The sequence below is a fragment of the Myotis nattereri genome (assembly GCF_964212035.1).
Source record: "Myotis nattereri genome assembly, chromosome: 1".
NCBI classification, from domain to species: domain Eukaryota; kingdom Metazoa; phylum Chordata; class Mammalia; order Chiroptera; family Vespertilionidae; genus Myotis; species Myotis nattereri.
This window is the reverse complement of record NC_138075.1, coordinates 32,541,955-32,564,355: the sequence shown is the minus strand read 5'-3', so window position 1 is coordinate 32,564,355 and position 22,401 is coordinate 32,541,955. Positions and strand designations below refer to the sequence as shown.

General features: G+C 40.6%; 1 protein-coding gene across 1 annotated transcript in view; it reads right to left on the bottom strand.

Moving 5' to 3' along the window:
- The window catches only part of KCNH5 (potassium voltage-gated channel subfamily H member 5), a gene marked incomplete at its 5' end in the record, with an annotated part of 249,833 nt that extends 229,284 nt beyond the window's left edge, over window positions 1-20,549 (bottom strand). Inside the window, 2 exons of the mRNA XM_081093539.1 lie at window positions 4,745-4,868; window positions 20,477-20,549. Coding sequence (XP_080949665.1) covers window positions 4,745-4,868; window positions 20,477-20,549 — 197 coding nt within the window. The remainder of the gene's footprint in view (window positions 1-4,744; window positions 4,869-20,476) is intronic.
- Window positions 20,550-22,401: the final 1,852 nt, after the last annotated feature.

Below are 22,401 nucleotides of genomic sequence, written 5' to 3'. Positions count from 1 at the left end.
CATCCTCACACTCTCTCTAAAAATCAGTGGAAAAAATATTCTCACTCTTCCAATGAGGATAAAAAAATTCCCAAAAACATAATGTTGAGTGAAAAAAGTAAGAAACTATAAATCTTATTGCACAGTATGAATTGCGTGGGTCTTAAAAACAAGCACAAAGCAACAACATTTAAGAATACACATATTTAATAAACAAATAGGAGACAGATTAGAAATACATACAATAAACACACTTTGAATAACTGTAAAAGAGGACAAGGGATGTGATCAAAGGGAAAAAAATAAAAGAAAATTTAATAAAATAGAGAACTTCCCAGAGGGAGTATAATGATAATATTGAGACAAACTGAAGATATGTTTCATTAGATTTTGTGCATCTGGTCTGATGGAGGAAGGGTTGGAAAGGAAAAAAATAAGAAAACAAAAATAATACATATTAGCCTCTTCATATTGTAAAATTATAAATTGCTATTGTTATTTTCCGATAAAACATTTCATATTTGAACAATTAAACAATAAAACCTGGGATCTTTACCCAGTTACTACTTTAATCCATCTAATGCAACTTCTATATAGAGAAGATTCTTTTCTTTCCAGAATACAGTGTCATATTTTTTCCACACAAACTGACACTCACGGATTTGTATTTTCTTATTCTTATATCATTGATAGTGATAATCAATAAAATTCTTTGAATTATTTATAAGGCTATCCTCATTGTCAAATTATTTATCTCTATATTCAATTGGAATTCAGTTATTCTAAAACTCTACAATAACTTTTAGCCATTAACACTGCAGTTCTAAACGTGTATATAATTTTCTTCTTTCCTCCTTGTTTCCTCTGTCTCATATTCAAAGGCTTTCATAGATTTACACAGGGAATAAAAAATAAAAAGCTATATGGCCTGGCCAGTGGTTGAGTGTCGACCCATGAACCAGGAGGTCATGGTTTGATACCCAGTCAGGGCACATGCCCAGGTTTGGGGCTCAATCCCCAGTAGGGGGCATGCAGGAGGCAGCGGATCAATGTTGATGTTTCTATCTATCTCTCTCCCTCTCCTTTCTTCTCTCTCTCTCTGAAAATCAATAAAAACATACTATTTAAAAAAAAAGAATATTAACATTTTGAAAATAGTCACTAAAAATAGTGAACAGAGCTTGGGGCAAGACATCTTCCCACAATGAAAAATGAAAAAGAATAACATAATCCAAAGCTCTCTGCTCCCTCGCCCACCTTAAATACCATAGCACTTGGGATGAAATACAATGAATAAAAGCATGTTATATGGAGGCATGTGAGGTCTAGGTCAGGGTTTATTGCAAAACAAGCCAATCTAATTCAACAAATGCTGACACAAAACACTGAACTGTGTCCTGCAGTGCATGCAAAAGTGAGCAAGATGGAATCCTTACTTTTGACGCATTTATAATCTGGCACTGGTGCTAGCAAGGAAAAAACAATTCTTTTAGAAGATAAAATATGCTAATGCTGTATAATATGCCAGCACTTTTTAAGTGAACTTTCTGTAGAAAAAATTGCACCTGCCAAAGAAAATGGGGAGGGGGGGGGCGAGGGGGACAGGTGTGGAGGCATAGATATACGGGAAGCATGGACTTCACAATAGATCCACATAGAACAACAAAAATGACAACAGAAACAATAGCAATAAAAACCCAAGGGAAAAGGAAAGCTAGTTAGTTTAAGGCCAGATGATAATGCCACATGATGAACTAATGGGAGTCATAGGAGGAAAACCATATCTTGTTGAGAAAATCATAAATACCTTCAGGCACCTGAAATAGGCATGGGTATGATGATGGGATGTCTAAAGTCCAAGAAGAGGAAATGGGTATGGGAGCCTCTATATTCCCTAGAATTTTCTATAGAGCCTGTTCCACAGGTAACATCTAGCATAAAACTAACCTTTTTCTACCCTAAACCCTTCTAAGACATAAGGGAGACAGATGTTCAATACAAACCTTAACCTCCCAGAAGTTACAACACACACCTTAGCAAAATTGCTAGGCCAAGAGCTAATATCTACCCAACAGATAAAAAGGCACAAAAGTCATCAGTACTACTGAGTTTTTCAATAAGGGGCCATAGTTTTTCATCAGCCTGTTTACCAATTTCATACCAGAGAGTGAAGATTTGATATGAGAATGATTTAATAGAGAAAAAGGAAGATGGTTCAACAGATTATTTCTCAAATCTAGATAAGCATCAGAACCATCTGAGCTGACAGTTAAAAGTACTTATCCCTGCCCCCCACACACCCACCCTGGGTGATTCTGGTTCAATAGGTTTGAGGCGAGGTATGAGAATCTGTGTTTTGTAAAACCTCTCTAAGGGATTCCTCTGTGCAGCCCGGTTTAGACTCATGGTATCAATGAAATCCTTGCCTTCTGTGAAGAAGCAGAATGAACAGGAGTGGGCAAAAGTAGGTTTATAATAGTTCGTATGGAAAATGACATGCAGGTTATGGTTATTATAACAATAGCTTTATTAACTCAAAAGAATGTCACAACTCTGAGTGAGTGGCCATGGACAAATCACATAACAAAACTCCACCTCAGTCTTCCTCTCTGAAAAACAAAAGGTTTGGAATAGAAAATAATTCAGATCACTCACAGTTCTAAAATAACATGATTTTGGTGCTTAGTTAAGTGAGATCTTTAAGGAAAAATTAGCTCAAGGGAAACACATCCCATCTCAGTATTGAAATATTGTGAAAAGCTGTCAGTTCTAAATTGGTTCCTTACATAGAATTTCCTTTTCTTTTTTATGATCTTTTTTGCAATACACTCTTTAAGCTCACAGATATGGCATATTTTGAAAGAATTCTTACAAATACAAATGCCAGAATCTGTTTTACATAAGTCAAACAAAATAGCAATGGTATAATGTACGAACTTTACAAAGTATGTATGATTTACACAGGGTCTAAGAACTTTATTTTGATGTTCTTTAAGTGTTCATGAGCCATGTCCTACTTGATTGGGAATTGTTTCCCCTACTTTGCTCAAGACAGTTTTAGCACCCATCAGTGCTTCCCTGAGGTAGGATGCTCCTTTGATCACTCAACACTTCAGATAGTTCCTGGCTCATAATAGGTTGGCAAAAAATATTTATTGGATGAATTCATACATTCACATATATGCAAAAATCCTTCTCTCTGCAAAAGTTTTCACCAATGGCTCTTCAGCTGTATATTTCTACTGACAATTTAGTCTCCTTAATATTTTAATATAACTATAGTTATACCCTATAGTTTTTGCATGTGAGTAAATAGGTTTTGGTACCAATTCCAGTGTGTGTGGTACAAGTGGGAGGGTCTCCACACCAACAACAAGCAATTCTTGGGACACCAGCTGGGCATCCTATGATTCAACTCAATCACAACACTATCTACTCTGAAATAGCTAGCATCAGATTCCACGGGTTAAAAGACAGCCCCCCCACTCACACACGTCAGGTGCCACTAGTTACAAGCCCTGGTTGTCACCTGTACTTCTAAGGACAGGCTATAAATGAGAGGTTCCCACAACCTCCTCCTTGGATTTGATTAACTTGCTAGAGCAGCACACAGAGCTCAGAGAAACATTTTACCTATTAGATTACTGATTTTAAAAGGCTATAACTCAGGAATAGCCAGATGGGAGAGATGCAAGGGGCAAGGTATGGAGAAAGAGTGAGGAACACATCATTCTCCCAGCACCTCGAGATATTCACCAATCAGGAAGCTCTCCAAACCTTGTCCTTTTGAATTTTTATGGAGGCCTCATTATTTAGTTTCCACTGATTAAATCATTGGCCACTGGCATTTGATCAACCTCCAACCCCTCTCTTAGATGATGGGGGTGGGGGATACTAAAAGTTACCTCCCTCTAATCATGTGGTTGGTTCTCCTGGCACCCCATCCTCAACCTCAGATTATCTAAGGGTTTTCCAATAGTCACCTTATTAACATAACAAAAGGCACCTTTATTGTTCTAATGCCAAGCCTTTTAGGAGCTCTGTGCCAGGACTTAGGTTGAAGACCAAATGTATATTTATTATAAGCTAGAGGTCCAGTGCACAAAATTCATGCATGGGGGGGGGGATCCCCTCAGCCCAGCCTGCACCCTCTCCAATCCGGGACCCCTTGGGGGATGTCATACATCTCTCTCACAATCCGGGACCGCTGGCTCCTAACTGCTCACCTGCCTGCCTGCCTGATTACCCCTAACTACCCCCCCACCCCCCCGCCAACCTGATCACCCCTAACTGCCTCTGTCTGCCAGCCTGATTGTCCCTAACTGCCCACCCCTGCTGGCCTGATTGCCCCCAACTGCCGCCCCCCACACACACACATACCCACTGGCCTTGTCGCTCCTTACTGCTCCCCCACCACCACCAGCCTGGTTGCCCCCAACTGCTCCCCCTGCCGACCTGGTCACCCCACACAGCCTGCTGTTCAGTCATTTGGTCATCCCTCACTAACCCCCCTGCCGGCCCGGTTACCCCATGCAGCCTGCTGTTCAGTCGTTTGGTTGTCCTTCACTAACCCCCCTGCTGGCCTTGTCGCCCCACGCAGCCTGCTATTGGGTCATCACTGTTACTGCAATGGTGTTCCAGACAATTTGCATATTCCTCTATTATTACTATAGACCACTATGTCACTGTTTAAATCAGTTTAAGCCTTTTAGCCATATTCAACATTAAACTTCAGAAAATGCTCCTGAGCTGTTCTATTACCTACCTGCAAGTGCTGCTTTTCTGCATGACGTCAGCTCGATGATACCCAGAGAGTTTGCAAAAACCGTCATTACTATAAACTACAGGCCAATCCACAATCTGGGCATTTCCCAGTAAGAAACTCGATTCTGAAGAAGAAAGAAAAAAAGGACGTTTTTAGCTTCATTTATCAATGTACTTCTTTCAAATAATCAAAAAAACAAATTCATAAAGATAGACAAATGCAACTATGGTTTTCTATGGTACAAATAATAAAACCTATTCTTGAAGCTGACATAATGAGTTTAGCATGATCATCAAATGAGATCTGCAGTAAGTACAAGATCTGTATACAAACTAAAAACTTCATTGAACAGAAAAGTCAGTTTATGTAATACCTCTTTCTGTTCAAGTATACTGAAGACAAAGTATGGTTAATATTAAAATGTTAATGACTATAATAATTATACCTAAAAACAGGTTAATTTATTAAGATTGGGGCTACAGTCACTTCTCCACAAATTGAGAATATTGGACTTGATAACAGAGGCAAACTTGGGTGATTCCTCCAAAAATTCTATTAATATAATTTTGGACATGATGGAATAAATTCGATTAATCTTAAAAAGTCTAATTTAAAATAACATTGAAGAGTTCTTTTTTTAAAATAAAATTATTTAAAGATGTTATTTTCGACCATATGGTACACAAAATTTGGAAACTCTCTTTAGTCTAAATAAAGAACCATCTCTGATCTATTTTGCATAAAGAAGTGGTTTTCTTTATGTATAAAAATTAATATAAAAATAATACCTTTTAATATCAACCTTGATTAAAGGTCCAATAGTCTTAGGCAATAACTTTAGCAATATTTAGACTGAATTAAAATTAAAATATTAAGATATAAAAATGAAAAATACTTTAAAGTAAATATTTTAAAAGATTACAACTTTTAAAAGGAATACTTCACTTCAAAATACTCAAAATATCTACCTGAAATAAACTCTTTTGAACTTATATTCAGAGTAGTGTACTAAAAAGATAAATTAACTTATGAGTAGAGAACTTTAAGTTTAAATTCTGATTCAACATTTACTAAGTAGCTGCTAAGTAAAGGGCACTATTAATTGGCTAGAATGGAGATCAACACACCATACCCTTTACTCTCAAAACACTTACATATTCAGTAAAACAATTACGTGACAACCAATTACCATTTAGCAGAATAGATGCTAAATCAAGAAGTAAAGGACAAAATATTAAGGGAAATCTGTCTCAAAGCACTGAAAACCAAACAAAGGTAGGAAGAAACTGAAAAATACAAATCCTTGAATAAAAGGAAGTACATTAAATGCAACATTCATTGAATTGTCCATTCCCCTGTGAACACTTCCCAATTTGTACAATTCCTGAGTGAGAGATTTCAAGCAGAAAAGTCAAAGGTCATAATTTGGGGCTGTCAGAGCAGCTTAAAGTTAAGGAGAATGCTTTGACATAAAGAGCCATAAATCTATACATGAATTTACCTCAAATTCTTATCTGTTCATACACAGGATAAGACTACTAAGGAACTCAAGTCTAGAAATGACTAGAAGGCTAAGAAGCAGGCAGAAATTTCACAGCCTACCCAAGGCTACAAGACAAATTTCAGAGTTCATTCCTATCAAGCTAGAGAAGCTTTGTAAATTCCTCAAGATTTCCATTTAAGCCACAGAAGGCCATGCTTAGGAGTAGGAAAGAAGTCCCAGGATAAAGGTCTAAGTAAGATAAAAAATATAGACGAGTGAATCTCTCTCTCTCTCTCTCTCTCTCTCTCTCTCTCTCTCTCTCTCTCTCTCCTTCCCTCATATACATACACAAAGACACACACACACACACACACACACACACACACACACACACAGCTAAAATCATAATCAAGGTGACCCACCAATAATTTAACTACCTGCTAAAATAAAATGCACCCCTCTTCAGAGGAAAAATAATTAAATCAAAAATCTCTACAATGTGTCACCCCAACAGCCAGTATACAATTAAAAATTATGAGGCATACAAAAAATAAAAATTAAAAACCAGAGAACTGTGACAACACTCAAGGGGGAAATAAGCAATAGAGTAAAGAGTTGATACTGGAAACAGAAATAATAAGATCCAGGCATCAGTATTTGTTCTGAAATCTTCTCCGGTGGTTCTTCTGGGTAGCCAGGGTGGAGAAGCTCTAATTTACTACCGCAACAATTCCTAAATGCTGGCAGCCGCAAGGGAATCTTGGGATGAGCGTCAAAAATACAGATTGCTAAACTCTAATGCAGGCACGCTGAACAGACTCCCTCTGGGTAGAACACAAAAAAATACAGGCACGGAGGAAAGTCTCATGCTCAGGCAGCTTTGGAAAACTTTAATCTAGTACCTTGCTACTCAAAGTGTGGACCTGTATCGCCTGGGAGTTTATCAGCAATACAGAATGTGGGACCCACCCCCACCGGAATTTAGCAAGACCATCAGGTGACCCCAAGCTCATAAATGCACTCATCTTGTGCATCCTTTCCTTCCTTTTTATAAATGGGAAAGCAGGCCAGGGAAGTTAAAGGAAGGACTCAGCGAACTTGGGAAAAGGGTGTGTGATGAGGGAAACACCAGGACCAGGCCTCACTGTCTAAGACTTGGTATTGTATCCCGCTATATTTCCCAACTGCTGTCTAAGCTTTTGTTTTGCTATAATATAAAAGAAGCACTTCCTTTTTACGGTACTATTCCTTCAGACAATAAGAAAATAACCACATCAACTCAATACTTCTGCATATTATTTCCATTCCTAAAGGAGATCATATGCAAGCTGCTCAATAATTCGGCTGATAGAAATTTCTGGAAGAAGAGAAGTTATATGCAGTCAATGAAAGTCTGTGAATGTCTCTTTCCTGTCTACAACAATTCCAATAAAAGAATGTTTTCCTCTGAGCTGCTCCAAAAATACCTGTATCTGACATGATTTGGACAGTTTTGTGGGTTTATTTTTGTTTTGCTTTTATGAAAACCGTGTGTTCCAATCCAGAAATTTCATGCACATTAAGGATGGGGAGGAAGGTTAAATCTTTCTCCTCCTCCCTTTCCCACCCCGTCTTTGTTATGCAAATGGCCCTGGGGATATAATGCAGAACACTAGCACAGAGAAGTTTTAAGATATTTTAAGAAGTGCTAAGACATACAAAAGAATTCTAGAGTGCTGACAAAGAGACATGGAGTGCAGGTGAAGGGAAAGAATAAAACACTTTCGCTCATTTAAATTTTTCCCAAGGTCTAGGGCGGCTTCCAAGGAAAGTCAACTGGATTTTCCCACTGACTGTCCTCACTTAGTCCTACTTTGGGGAAGCACCAGCCAGAAATCATCACTCTTATCCCAAAAACCCTAAAACCCTGCACGGAGCCCCTCCAGCAGAGGGAAATGGAACCTGGCTTGGGGCTATATCAAGCTGCTCTCCCAGATCCCTGCTCCTCCAAGAGGGACTTGAGGGCAGGTGTTCAAGCTCCAAGTTACCCCAACCTCCACAATCCTCTGATTCAAAAAGCTACAAAATGCACATTCCAAAAATCAAGAAGAGAAATTTGAAGCTTAAAAGCAACACAATAAAATCCAGGTAGCAATAATCACTAACATTTTCTATAAGAGATTGATGGAAGAGGGTATCTCGACAATGCTGACTGTCAAATATTCATTACAAAGTCAGGTTTTGGTTTGGGATTTTGGTTTTGTTTAACAACTTACTTAGTTTCTCAACTGAATGGGGCTCTTATTAAAATCTGAAGCTACATTTTCTAATCCACGAGAATAAACTGACTAAGCTAATTGCCTGGCCTGGGATACTCTTTTCTGAATGTCCATAATTAGAATCACCTCTGTACATGGCCACACTATAAGGCTCCCTTGGGTTGCATTCTTTTTTACTTCAAGGGAATGAAAAGGAAGCTAGATGACAAAGTGATGATGCAGGTGATCTCCACAAGCATCACTCCAATCTGGCTGTCTTCAGTTCTCCCCCATCTCAGGGAAATCTTCCATACCTCGATCTATCAATTTATCCCCAAATGCTTGAGTCAAAACCCTGAAAGTTATCCTTATTCTCCCTCATTCATGACATCCAATATATCACTAAACCTAATAATTCTGAGAGAGATAGAGAGGAGAGAGGAGAGAGGAGAGAGGAGAGAGGAGAGAGAGAGAGAGAGAACAAAAACATGTTAGATGCATCCACTTCTCTTCATCTCTACTGCTGCCATCCCAGGCCATGCCACCTTCATCTCTTGCCTGGACTATTGTCATAGTCTATAGTCATAGACTCCTAGCTGGTCCCCTATCATCCCTCCTTCTCCCTCCAATCCAACTTGTGGTTACACAACAGGTTACTCTTGTGGTCAGATCTGACCACTGCACTGGGCTATATTGCAAAAGCCTGGGCCTGAATAGCCAGGTGCCTAATTGACACCTGCCGGGAGCCAGTCCATGCTTGCTGTTTCAAGGGACCTGGCATATATGGCATACTGTTCTTAATATGTTTGCTCACCTTCTTGGCACTATGTGTTTTAACCAAGGGCTCTGAGAAAGGTTGTTTCCCCAGGTAGGGATTTTCCCCTGAAGTTAGGGAGGGAATAAAACCTCCTAACTAAGTGCCAGGTGGGTAATTAATCACTCTAACTATGAACAATCATGCTTAAGCTACATAATCTTTACTCCCTGGAATGGAGATAAGAAACGCCCTAACCTTTGGAATAGAGATTGATAGGATTGGAATCAACTGGTATAAATACAGATGTAACAAGACAGAACTTAGAAGACAGAACCTACACAGAACCTAGAGACAGAAGAACTTCGCTGGAGAGAACATGGCAAAAGATCCTGGACAGAAACTGGCCACACAACCTAGAGACAGAACCTAGCGAGAGAACCTGGCTGAAGAACCTAGAGACAGAACCTGGCTACAGAACCTGGATAGAACATGGCAAGAGAACCTGACTAGAACCTGGTGACTGAACCTAGCTGGAGAACCTGGACAGAACCTGGCTGGAGAACCTAGTGAGGGAACATGTCTACAGAACCTGGCTGGAGAACCTAGCAAGAGAATATGGACACAGAACCTGGCTGGAGATCCTAGGCAGAACCTCTCTGGAGATCCAGACCAGAACTTGGCTGGAGATCCTGGTTAGAGATCCTGGCTAGACTGCTGATCAACTGAACGCTGTCTCTGTGTCATTCCTTCTTCGCCGACTTCATCCACACCTTTGGGGACCCCTGGACCTGCTGGGGTTGGACCCCAGCAGACACCCACACCCTTGCTTCCCATCTTACTCTTCTTTTGTCCACTGCAATCCAACTGTACTGGCCTTTGAGTTTCACAAACTTAACCAGTCACTTTCTCTCTCCTTTTTAGATGATCAAATCAAATATAAATATGTTCATATGTTTTCTCCTTGCATGAAATCCTCCTCTGCCCGCTTACCACCTAGATACCTCTTACTTTAGGTCTCAATTTGGCACAACTTCCTTAGAAAGACCTTCCCTGACACCATCTCCCACACAAAATTAGTCCCTCTTACACTTAATCACAGCACCTTCCCTTCTTTCCTCAAATTGCTTACACGATTTGTAATGATATATTTGATGTCAATTTTTTTGAATGCCTCTCTTCCTACTAGATTCCAAGTTCCATGAGATCAGGGAATATGTCTATATACCTGCAAATACTTGTTACATGATCAAATCAAATATAAATATTCTGATTCCTATTTAAAGTCACATCACAATGAATAATTATTAGAGCAATGCTAGACATTGTCAGGAATATAAATAAGGACCATGCTAGATATTTTTCTTTGAAGAACTGACAATTCTTAAAAAAAAAAATAAAATAAAATAAAATAAATAGCAGATTTCCCTGCACTCTGGAAACTTGTGGTTTTAAATCATGAGTATATATTATTTTTTAATCTTGGCTTCTGGGTGAGCTTTATCTATACATATATTTAAGTTTCATAGAACAGCAACAACAAAATAATTCCTGGGTTAAATAGAGTCTTGGCACATGTGGCTAAACAAAAGCATAAATAATTTATATGCCATGACCACATCCACAATGTTGATTTCTCTGGGGTACATTGCCTTCTACTATATCAATAACAGAATAAAAGGCTCTATCTTTCCTGTCCTTACAATACACCTGTATCCTAACATTCTACAAGAAAATATATATAACTAGAGGCCCAGTGCATGGATTCGTGCACTGGTGGGGTTCCTCGGCTTGGCCTGTGGGGATTGGGCTGAAACTGGCCCAGTACACTGATTCGTCCAGGGTGTGTTCAGCCTGTCTCGCCCAGTCCCAATCGGCTGGACTCCAGCAGCAAGCTAACCTACCAGCCGAAGCATCTGCCCCCTGGTGGTCAATGCGCGTCATAGTGACTGGTCGAACTGAGGAATGAACAGTTGGACACTTAGTATATTAGGCTTTTATTTTATAGGATGGTGTGTGTGAATGTGTGTGTGTCGACAGTGACACAGTGAGACTAATTATTATATAGTAATATTGGCAACATTAGGCAGACCATCACTGTGGGAGTTTGAAATACGCCAAAAAAAAAAAATCTGTTAATTTATTCAAATGTGTTCAGCTGTCATCAAATTTAAAAATATGCCTCCATGTTTCATCTCCTTCGAGATCAAAGGTACATTTTTAAGTTTCCGTGTTTCTTTGATGGCATTATTTTTACATCTAACCCAAAGAGGTTCAGAATGCATGAGGTACTTCATATTTCTGAAATTCTAGTGGTAGGAATAATAGCAATTTTGTTATAAAAAAATTTCAAAACACACCAAAAAATGTTCAACAATTCAAAGTTACTACTTTTAATAGTTGGTGTTTTGTGCATAAGAAAATGGGCTTTTAAAAAAACACTGGTCAGAATCATTAGAAGGAAAATATGACTGCAATAATGGCTTATAGGACTCATAGTCTCAAAATACAACAACAACAAAAAAAACCTTTACCTAAATACAGATAATGATGATTTTTTTACTGGATTTTGTTACAATAAAATTTCTTAAAATACCTAAAGCCATAAGACATTCACTAATTATATAATCTTGGATAAAAGCTAAATCAGTCATAATGTGTTTATCAAGGGAAAAAGTATTGCATATTTAATGATTCAGCATCATTTTTCAATCCTGCAAATAAACAAACCTCGTTTTTACAAATGAATTGTGTGTGTTCTGAAGGGATTATATATTTTCTTTGAAGTTAACCTTTTGAGGCAATGGAACACTAATGACAAGATAACTATGAAGAATTTCAATTAAAAGACTAGTCCAGCTGAAACCGGTTTGGCTCAGTGGATAGAACGTCGGCCTGCAGACTCAAGGGTCCCAGGTTCGATTCCGGTCAAGGGCATGTACCTGGGTTGCGGGCACATCCCCAGTGGGAGATGTGCAGGAGGCAGCTGATCGATGTTTCTCTCTCATCGATGTCTCTAACTCTCTATCTCTCTCCCTTCCTCTCTGTAAAAAATCAATAAAATATAAAAAATAAAAAAAAGACTAGTCTAATCTGCACACCTGGTAGAAAAACAAGCAAGGCTTTTCTAAATACATTACTATCCAATTAATTTTCTGAAGCTTTGTCCCCCTTTTTTTAATTTCTACAATCTATGCACTAGGAGCTAGAGATCACAAATTTAATTCATTTCTCTCCTTTGGTTAGACGTCACTGGGTCAGTTACAAAAAGAGGCTGATATTTCTGCCTTCTTCAGCTTCTCCTAGCTCTGCCACTTACTGAGGTGAGGAGAACTGATGTTTCTTTGGCTCTAAGTAATAGACGTGTGTTGCATAGAGAAGGGGTGTCTGTCTGTTTTTGCTTTTTGTGTTTTTTTCTTCAACCTTGATAAAGTGAATCCAAATGCTTTTTAAGCTCAGATCCACCAGTTTATGGAAATATCAACTCCTAATTCTTTGCTTTCCTCAGGTTAAGAAAACAAAAGAAAAAAGAAAACCTACCTAACCTTACTTACCTTACTTAGAGAAAATAGAAAAAGGTGAATATTTATTAAACCCTTACTATGATGAGGCACAGTGCGAGATCTGCTCATTTGTGGCTTTGCTGAGTTTTGCCAGTGACCTTGAAAGGTAGTTATTATAATCCTGGAGAGTCTAAGTGTGTCACTGTAGGTAAAGGCTCAAGCCAGGACAGAAGTCTGTGTCATCAAGATGGAAATGCCTTTGCTCTGTTGAGAGCACTGTTCTTTGAACTTGAAAATACCTCCACAGAGTTCCAGAAAGATTACCAGTTACCTTGACTATTGTTGCTCAAGTAGAGAGAGAGATTGTTTTAGGAATGAGTAGGATAATGTCTTTCCATATCTAATTCTTTCTTTGGTCAGGGCACAATAAGAAGCAACAAAATAAGTGGAACAACCAATAAGTATCTTTCTCTCTCTCTCTCTCTCTCTCTCTCTCTCTCTCTCTCTCTCTCTCCCTCCCTCCCTCCCTCCCTCCCTCCCTCTCCCTCTCCATCTCTCTCCCTCCCTCTCTATTTCCCTCCCTCCTTCCCCTCTCTTCCTAAAAAGTAATAAATGATTGGGGATTGAACCTGCAACCTTGGCATATTGAGATGGCACTCTTAACCACCTAAACTCCTGGAGGGTGCCATGTATTTCTTTTGTACCCTCCATAAGTGCTGTGTGCAGAATGAGTTAATTAATTTATACCCAGGTGATTGGTAATTATATCACAAAACCTTTTACACAAAAATGGGGAAATACCAAAGAAACTAAGTCTGTTTGAAGCCAAAGCCAATGATAAATTCAGTTCTGGCCATGTTGAGTTTTAGGTGACTGGTGAGAGTATAAGAGGAGAAATTGTACAGGCCATTGGAAACCCGGGACTGGAACGCGGAGAGGATAGAGCCAGCACAGAGGACAAATGTGCTCTGAAGAGGAGGGTGAAGATGTAAGAAAGACCGCTGAAGGTTGAACCCGGATGATGGATGACTGTTCACTCTTCAGAAGGGAGGAGAGGAGAAAAAAGAAGGGATGGAGGGGATAAAAGGAGAGGCAAAAGGGAACAGAAAGAGAACCCAAGGAAAAGGGCAGGAGGAAGTACAGACATGAAATCCAAAAGGTGAACATGGAGATGGAGAAGGTAGTGGAGCACAGTCTCAAATCCTATGAAGCCAGAAAAATACGAACAAATAAAAGGCCTTTAGATTCATAGGAATGCTCACTTGTATGTAACCCTCTAGGAAGCTTCAACATTACAGTATAGGAGAAATCAGTTGAAAACAGATACAAAAGGAAAGGGTGACCAAGAAGTAAAGGCATTAATTACAGATGGTGCATTCAAAGATTTAAACATCTAAATAATGATAATAACTAACAGCACTGATACTAATACTTATATACCAGACACTGTTCTTGGCACTTTGCACATATTACCTCTCCAACACCATAAACTAGGTACTATTATTACTTGTATTTTACAGAGGAGAAAACTAGGTACAGATACATAAGTCACAGAGCTAGTAAATATCAGAGCCAGGACTCTAGTGTAAACCTCCAGAACCTATAGCTCTTAACCAATGTGTACACTGCCCTCACATTTTTTTAAAAAAAATCACTATCATTGTGTTCATTAGTCACCCCCAGTGCTTAGATCAGTGTCTAGCACACAGTAGGCACTCAATACATTTTTGTTGAATTAATGAATGATTAATTAAAAAGAGTATGAGGATCAAGCAAAAGGAGGGGAGTTGTTTTTAAGGGACTTCATTCTGGGATTATTTAAGCTTCACTGAAAAACTCCTCTATTTTCTCAGTGCTATAACTAGGTGAAAATAAACTCATTGTGCTTTAATTTGCCGCCACCCCAAAAATATATATATATATGCGCTGGTAGACAAAAAAAAAAGACTTCTAGAGAAGATCAGGATAAAGGTTAACTTTCCTCCTCAATCCAAGTGAGTTATTTGATTTTTTAAGTTAAACTTGGTGGTCTGAGGCTGGTCCTGCAGTCTCTAAATTGCCAAAATCTATTTTCCCTCTTCCACTGAGTACAGAATAGGACTGTATTTCATGTATGTATATTCATCTTTCTAGTGTGAACATTATTTATGTGGCATTTTCTTTATATTTTATATCTATCACCACCATCTGCTAAAGTAAATCTTCCGCTAGTCTAAAATTTATTTAAATTTATTTCTTCACATAAATTGTTTTTATTAATACCCCATTAATACAGTCACAAAACACTGGTCACCATCAACTAAAATAAGATTGTCATAATTAAAAGAAATAAATACTTTTCTCCGTTTTACTTTCCTATGTCCTACATTTTAAATATTTTCTTCTAAGGGTAACAACTAACAACATTGATTTTAACCTCCCATCAAACTTGAGGGGGGAAAGGAAAGAAAACAGAACAAAAATATAAGTCCTTGGTTCACCTGTGACAGCACCTATAGTGACCTCTTGTGGTAAATCCTAACTACAGAGCTTTGGAGAAGAATACATAGGACCCTTTCCTAGGCCAGACCCTGGAGAACGTGGACATATTGTTTGTCCATGCTAGCAAACAGCTATTGTTAACAATGAAAGCCAGAGATAAATATTGACTACACTAAAGGATTTCTTTTGGGAAATCTAAGCAGTGACTGTCAAAAGACTCATAGCTGCTCCCTTCTATCAAAAAAAAATATTGTGTATGTTTCTGTTAGTAGGGCAGTTAAAAGATGGCTAGGTACATGGATTTTGTGCATACCCTACTTCTGGAAGCAAGCAAAAGGTAGACAACAGTGAACGTCTTCAATTCTAATGAAGACGACAGTGTCCTGGGATAACCAGCTCTCTAGTCAGGAAAGTGCTGCGTTTGTTATATAATGCAGCGTGGGCTCTAAAGCAAAAGACAATCCTCTGGCTTATTTGTAAATATTATTTAGGAAGCTGTCAGTATAATTTCAACCTCTATGATATCGTCATAGTGGAGAGGTACATTATAATATCTGAGTAAACCAATGCTTCTAAAACACTACATGGTTTTATCAATATTTCCTGAATAGTGGTTTCGATGTTCAAGAAAATCTTCCAAGAAAAAAATATCAAGAAATTTATACCCAAAATACCCATTTTTTTCACCATTTCTAATAAAAATACATTATTTTCAAAATTATAATTTTTCAAAATGGCAACCTAGTTCACCATCACCCAAAATAACCACTTCTGCCGACTTCTCAAGGAATCAAAGACATCTGAATAGCAAGTGCTGCCAAAGATATAATCAGATTGAAGACCTTGGAAATGTTTTGTTTTGTTCTCTAATCTAAAATTCCCACCTAGTAGTCCTGAAAACTGTTGTTTTATTTCAGTAATTTTTCCCTTTACCCAGGAGCTTACTGCTCCTTACAGCCTAATATATGTTGATGAATAGCTTGCACAAATAATTGAAATTAAAATAATGGAAGATAGCCTAATAATATTCCAGACACAGATTTGGTCAATAGCACTTTGGGCCAGAGACTTTATATGGTGTTATGAACTCACTATATAGTTCCCAAACTTTTTCTACCTACCAATTTATTCCTGCTACTAGCCAAAAAAATAATGTATCTAAACCTTGCTTTTTATACTTTTGACCTTTACAACTTCTTGGAGTAATAATGTGCTCTCTATACCTACTGGAATCACATACCAAGAATCAGTGAATTCCTTTTATTGGTCTAAAATGATCTTGCCTTTTATCTTTAAACTGAAAGAAGGAGTTTCAGTATATCTCTAATATGTTGGTATTTGTCTATAAAGTGTGTGTGTATCCATCCTACTCAATAGCCCTCATTATTTTATTTTACAGACTTTGAATCACCAGTAATAATCTGAAATGCCTTCCCATAACAGACTGAGTTAACTAAATAAGGAAAATAAAAATCCCACATCAGGAGGTATGAAATAACTGTAGCAAATAGGCTACAGTGCTACTCTAGGGCACAGAATATAGCACCATTATTCTGGGAAATTGCAACTGAGAAGTTTGGAATTATATTAGGAATGCCTCATGTTTAAAAAGTATACCCAAATATACCACACTCCTTGCTCTTTGGTTCTGCATCATCAAGAGGTTCTCTGATGGTTTTCTAATTGGCTGAGATTTCAGCTCATTAGTGATATCCATGGACAAATAAGCCTGTTTTGTTTTTGCTTTGTGTCTGTTTCCCTTTCATGTCTAATCTCTCTTCCTCCCTCCCTCCCTCCCTCTGTATTTCTGTTTCTTTCTACATTTCTGTGTGTGTGAGAAAGAGAGGGTTTTCTACTGCATCTATCTTTGTATCTAGGTGAACGCTGGTCCATATGTTTATCTGTGTGCATCTCTATGGATATGTCTCTATGTCATCTGACTCTCACTAAAAGATCTGATCTTTTCATAAGAAAGAAATGATGTTGTATCAGAAAGACACGCATTTCAAGGGGTAAAGGTAAACAGACAATCCCAGGCTATCTCTCCAGTTCTTAAACATATTGGGAGTACTGCCTCCTTTTCTTTCTTTTTCCACTAAAGCTCTACCAACACTTCGCTTTCAATGTTGTTAATTTAGAGCAAGCATGTCAAACTCAAAGGCTAACACGGGCCAAATAAACAAGGTTTAAGTTCATGTGGGCCGCAAAAAAACAAAAGCTTCAATTTTCATAGAAATGTAGGTTTATTTTTAAAAGTACAGCATTAAAAAAAAAAGAATAAGAGCAATGATAGCCCTAACTGGTTTGGCTCAGTGGATAGAGCATCGGCCTGTGGACTTGAGGGTCCCAGGTACAATTTCGGTCAAGGGCATGTACCTTGGTTGCGGGCACATCCCCAGTGGGAGGTGTGCAGGAGGCAGCTGATCAATGTTTCTCTCTCATCGATGTTTCTAACTCTCTACCCCTCTCCCTTCCTCTCTGTAAAAAATCAATAAAATATTTTTTTTAAAAAAGAGCAATGATAAAATTAATGTTTTCTTCTTGACACTTGCATCTCTTCTCTGCTACTATCTTTCCTGCTTTGAGGGAAATCTTATTCACAGTGATTACTTCAAAACTGACCCAAGGTGAATGTCAGTAATCCTGGATCTGACAGGAGACTAAGTTCCTTTCAAATTGTAAATACCTGCTCACACCATTATATTGGCTGGGCCGCAAAAATATTCATTGTGGGTCACATACAGCCCGCGGGCTGTGAGTTTGACATGTTTAATTTAGAGAATAGTGAAATCTTCACTGAGATGAACTCGATCTGTGAGAATTCTGAAAAGCATTTTCTCTGTTAATCTCAATTAAACAATTTCTCAGAATGAATTTATTTCTCTGCCAAATCATATAGAAATGGAACCCTCACATGAATATGTAGACCAATTTAATACTGTGATTCTTATTTTCCAGGGTTCTTCCTATGTGAGTGGTTCTGAGACTTTCCAGTACTTATTACATACACCTGTGCATATACTAACCGTAAGTACCTAACACATTTCAAACACAGCTCAGAGCTTTTGAGTAGTGTTATTAAAAGTTACTCATAAGCACTTAGAGATGGTATGTAAAATGCCTAAACAGATAAATTTCCATTTGAACTAGGTGTTATCCATGGCAAGAACCATTGAACCAATGAAGCATTATAAGCATGACATGTGGAAAAGACAGAACAGTCACTCATTTAGATGGCAGAAGTAAAATGGAGGCAACAGAAGCAGATATTTCTAAGCCACACAAGGTAAGTCTCAATTTCATGGTATGTCTGAAATAAAAGGTAATCTAAAAACCCGCTCACAGTTCTGGTCTGTATATGAAGTTTCAAAGATGCTGTATTAGTAAACTTCAGTCAAAGAACTGGGACCTTCTGGTTACCCTGTAGAGCATCAGAGAGCCCTTGGTTTTATTCTTTATTCTGAAATAACTCAAGGGGATGAGAAAGCTGAAATAAGACTCACGTATTTTAAATAACTAATTCTAATAACCTTCAAATTTCCCAAACTGGTTGTTTTAACAGTAATATCCCCTTGTACTTGAGGTCTTGAATAATAGGAATACAAAAAGGTAATAGACAAACATAGAAATTGCCTACCATTGTAAATTTATACTTTATATCATCATAGAAATCAAAAACACATTTGAAATTACACTGCAATGGCTAAAAAAATATTATAGGTTTCTTAAATTAGATCAGGCCAATTCGCTTTTTTTTTCAACCCAGAAAGTCTACTCTAGACTTGTATAGTACCAGGTACTGACCACAGTGGAAGAAATAAACTTACACGTCAGAACTTTATGAAAAATAGCTTGGGACATTTAAATATATATAGTCCCCAAATCAGGGGAAATATGTGCAAACCTAGTTCTAGAAGGGATCCTCATATAAGAATTAATATAATATATTCTATTAATTCAGGGAAAGCATAATTATATTTAATGATTTACTGTCATTTGAGGGTGCTTTGGTCTTACCCACTATGCAGGGAACTTCTTCGGAACTGAAGTGTCTTAATCATTGCTTTATCCAAAGGACCCCACAGAGTGTCTTGTTGTATAAGGCACCCAAAAATATATTGTTTTAATGAATGAGCAAATGAATAAATAAACAGTTATGGAAATACAGAGAGGATTTCAATTGCTTTGTTCTAAGCTCTACACTAATCAATATGCAGAAATGTCTCTCTCGTAATTCTCCAAGCAAGGGATCTCAAAATAAAATACGGGCCTCTAAAGGGGGGTGGGGGTGGGGGGGGGGACACTTTAAAGGATACTTTACATATCTTCCTTATAAAATTTGAAAATTATGTAAAAGAATTAAAAACAAGTAGAAGATCTAGAGATTTCCATAAAATGCAAAGTTTACAAGGTCTTAAAATGTGAACTATATAAGCATCACCATTCGGAGCATCTTGGAGGAAATAAATGCATAAATGGTGGTATTTTAAAGACACTTTAAGGTAAGAAAACCTTCACATCAGTAGCAAGGTAAAATGGCATTTTTAAAATTCTTTCTCCAGTTATTATAAAAGCACAGAAGCTATTGCTTCCCTTCTACATTGCTCCTGTTTAAGTCAAATCAAATATCATATGAATCATTATAAGTCAATGCACAATTTAAAAAAAGAAAAGAAAGAAACTTTCAACACAAATGTGACCATGGTAACTGTCTTCCCATTGTTCAAGTCCCCTCTTCATAAGGTCCAACTTCAATTCCTCTCCCTCGTCCAAGGTTCCCTTCAGCGGTACCCACTGGGCCCAAAAGCCAGACTGAATCTTATGAAGTCGCCACTTTTGCAGTCATTCCCAACTTGAGGGAAACCTTGCACTGAGGTTAACTAAACTCTAAGAATTTGTTCCGTCTCTGCCACCTCCTTGGGTGCGGGAGGGTGGTGTGGGAAGAGGATGGACAAGAAAACATCCCTCACCAAACTGAAACTCAACTCTGTTCTCTAGACGTGCCTACACCCTGCCAGCTCCCCCTTAGCTCCCTCCGGCTCCTGGTTCTGGACAGGTGGGAGGGGGTGCGCACGGGAGGAGGGTATGCCACTCACTTTCCACCACCACCTCATTCCTGCCCCCACCCCAAATCAGGTCCAGCTGGTAGCTGAAGCCACCAGGTAGGGTTGTCTGCATCCCCCACCGGCTCCGGGAGAGGGGTGGGATGGGGAGGATGGGGGGCGCGCGTGGGCAGGACAGCAGTGGGGTGTTGTGAACTGCAACTCTTCTTACCACTGGAGCGTCTGACGATGTTCTCCAAAAATGTGTTCTGCGGTGCCACCAGCCCTCTCTTGCCCCCCGGCATCCTGGGTCTGGAGAGCGGCGGCCAGGATCCGCGGCGGGGGAGGGGGGGATGCAGGAAGAGAAGGTAGAGGAAGAGGAGGAAAAGGTGGAAGAGAAGATGGAGCCGAAAGAAGAGGGGGCGCGGCGGCGGCGGCGGGGTCCCCAGACTGTGTCTCCAGCCCGACCCGGATGAGCAGCTCTGGGGAGGAGGACCAGGCAGTTCATGGTAGTAGCGCTCCCCCGGCCGCCGCTGCCCGGACTGTGGCGGTGCCGCACACGGGGCTCGGGAACTGCAGGCTCCGCGGGGCACAATGCGCCTGCGCCGCCCCCGCTGTCGCTGTCCCGCCGGTGCTGCTGCTCAAGCTGCTGCCGAGGCTGCAGCCGCCGTGGCCGTCGCCGGGGCGCGGGCTCAGCATGTCTCCCCCTGCCCCGCGCCCCGGGGCGGGGGAGCGGGAAGAGCCAACTCGAGCGCCCCTCTTCCCGTCTCCCCTGGCCAGACCCAGACCCCTTCACTGCGCCTTCCTCTCCCCCGGCCCCAGCCCACCCGCCTCGCGCAGCTGGATCAAGGCTGCCCCGCCGAGCCCAACTTCAGCCGGGCTGCGCGCCTCGGGTCCACTCCTCTCTCCCCGGAGATCGAGGCAAAACTCGCCGTCCAGGGGCCGCGGAGTGGGAGAGGAAGTGGGAGAAGCAGCAGGAGCCAGAGAGGGCAATGGGCAGTCGGAAGGATCACTTCTCGGCTTCTCCCGCGGGGTCTCGAGCCCCAAACCCGTCTACGGGTTTGGAGATGCTCCGGCTCCGCGGAGGCTGAGCGCTGAGCAGGGACTGACTGGCGCGCAGGGACGCAGAGCAGCCACCTGACGCTGCTGCGCCCCCTCCCCCCTTTGGGGCTCTGCTCGCGGAGCTCAAGGCTGGAGCTTTCAGCGCCCGCGCCTGCCCTACCCCGCGGCGGAGCGGAGCCAAGCGCCCGCACGCAAATGGCCCCTGCGCCCCAGGCTGGTCTGGCGCCAGGAGCTGCGGCCGCACAGGGGAGCTTCCCAGGGCGAGCGCTGGAGCGCGGGCGAGTCCGGCCACCGCTGCGAAGTTGCTGAACAGATTGCACTTGACGCTGGGAGTAGGGAAAGAGGGTGAATGATTCCCACCACCGCAGAGAGGGCGGGCAGCGTTTGCGATGGAAACCAGGGACAGAGGTGGGAGCAAAGCTGAGCAGGGCTGGGAGTGCCCACAGGATTCCTCCCTAACAACCCTCTATCTGCCCGTACCGGGGACAGGAGTGCAAAAGGCGAAATCTACTACTGAGAGGGGGAAATGGCATAGGTGAGAAGGCAGCGGGGAGAGAAAGAGAGAAAAGGAGCTCACACCGCGGCATCTTTTTTTATCCAAGACAGTGGTTCTCAAAGTGGTCCCACCAGCTAGCACCTCCCAAGAAAACTTGTTAGAAATGCAAATTACGGGGCTCTATCTACTACGGCAGAGAAGGGACGAGGGGCAGGGGCCAACAATCTGTTTCAATAAGCCTTCCAGGTAAATACTGCATGCTCCAGTCTAAGAAGCAACGATCGAAGACTTCCTTTCCACCTGGACCTGTTGAAAACCGACGATTGCATAAGCAGGGTCAAGGCGGGGGGAGGGGGAGGTGGGGGGGGGGGGCAAAACGTGCACTGAGGCGGGGTCAGAGGCTGCTGGTGGGGGAAAGCATGAAACAGTGAAGGCAAACGGAAAGTTGGGCAGGGTGTCCCCTTTCCTGGGGTCAGAATATGCTGGTAATGCCTGTTAGAAATGGTCAAGGCTACGTTGCCCAGAAGCACAGGGAATCCCTGGGGCGGGGGTCGAAGGAAATATCTCCTGCTCAGTGCCAGACCACAGCCTGAAGGAAA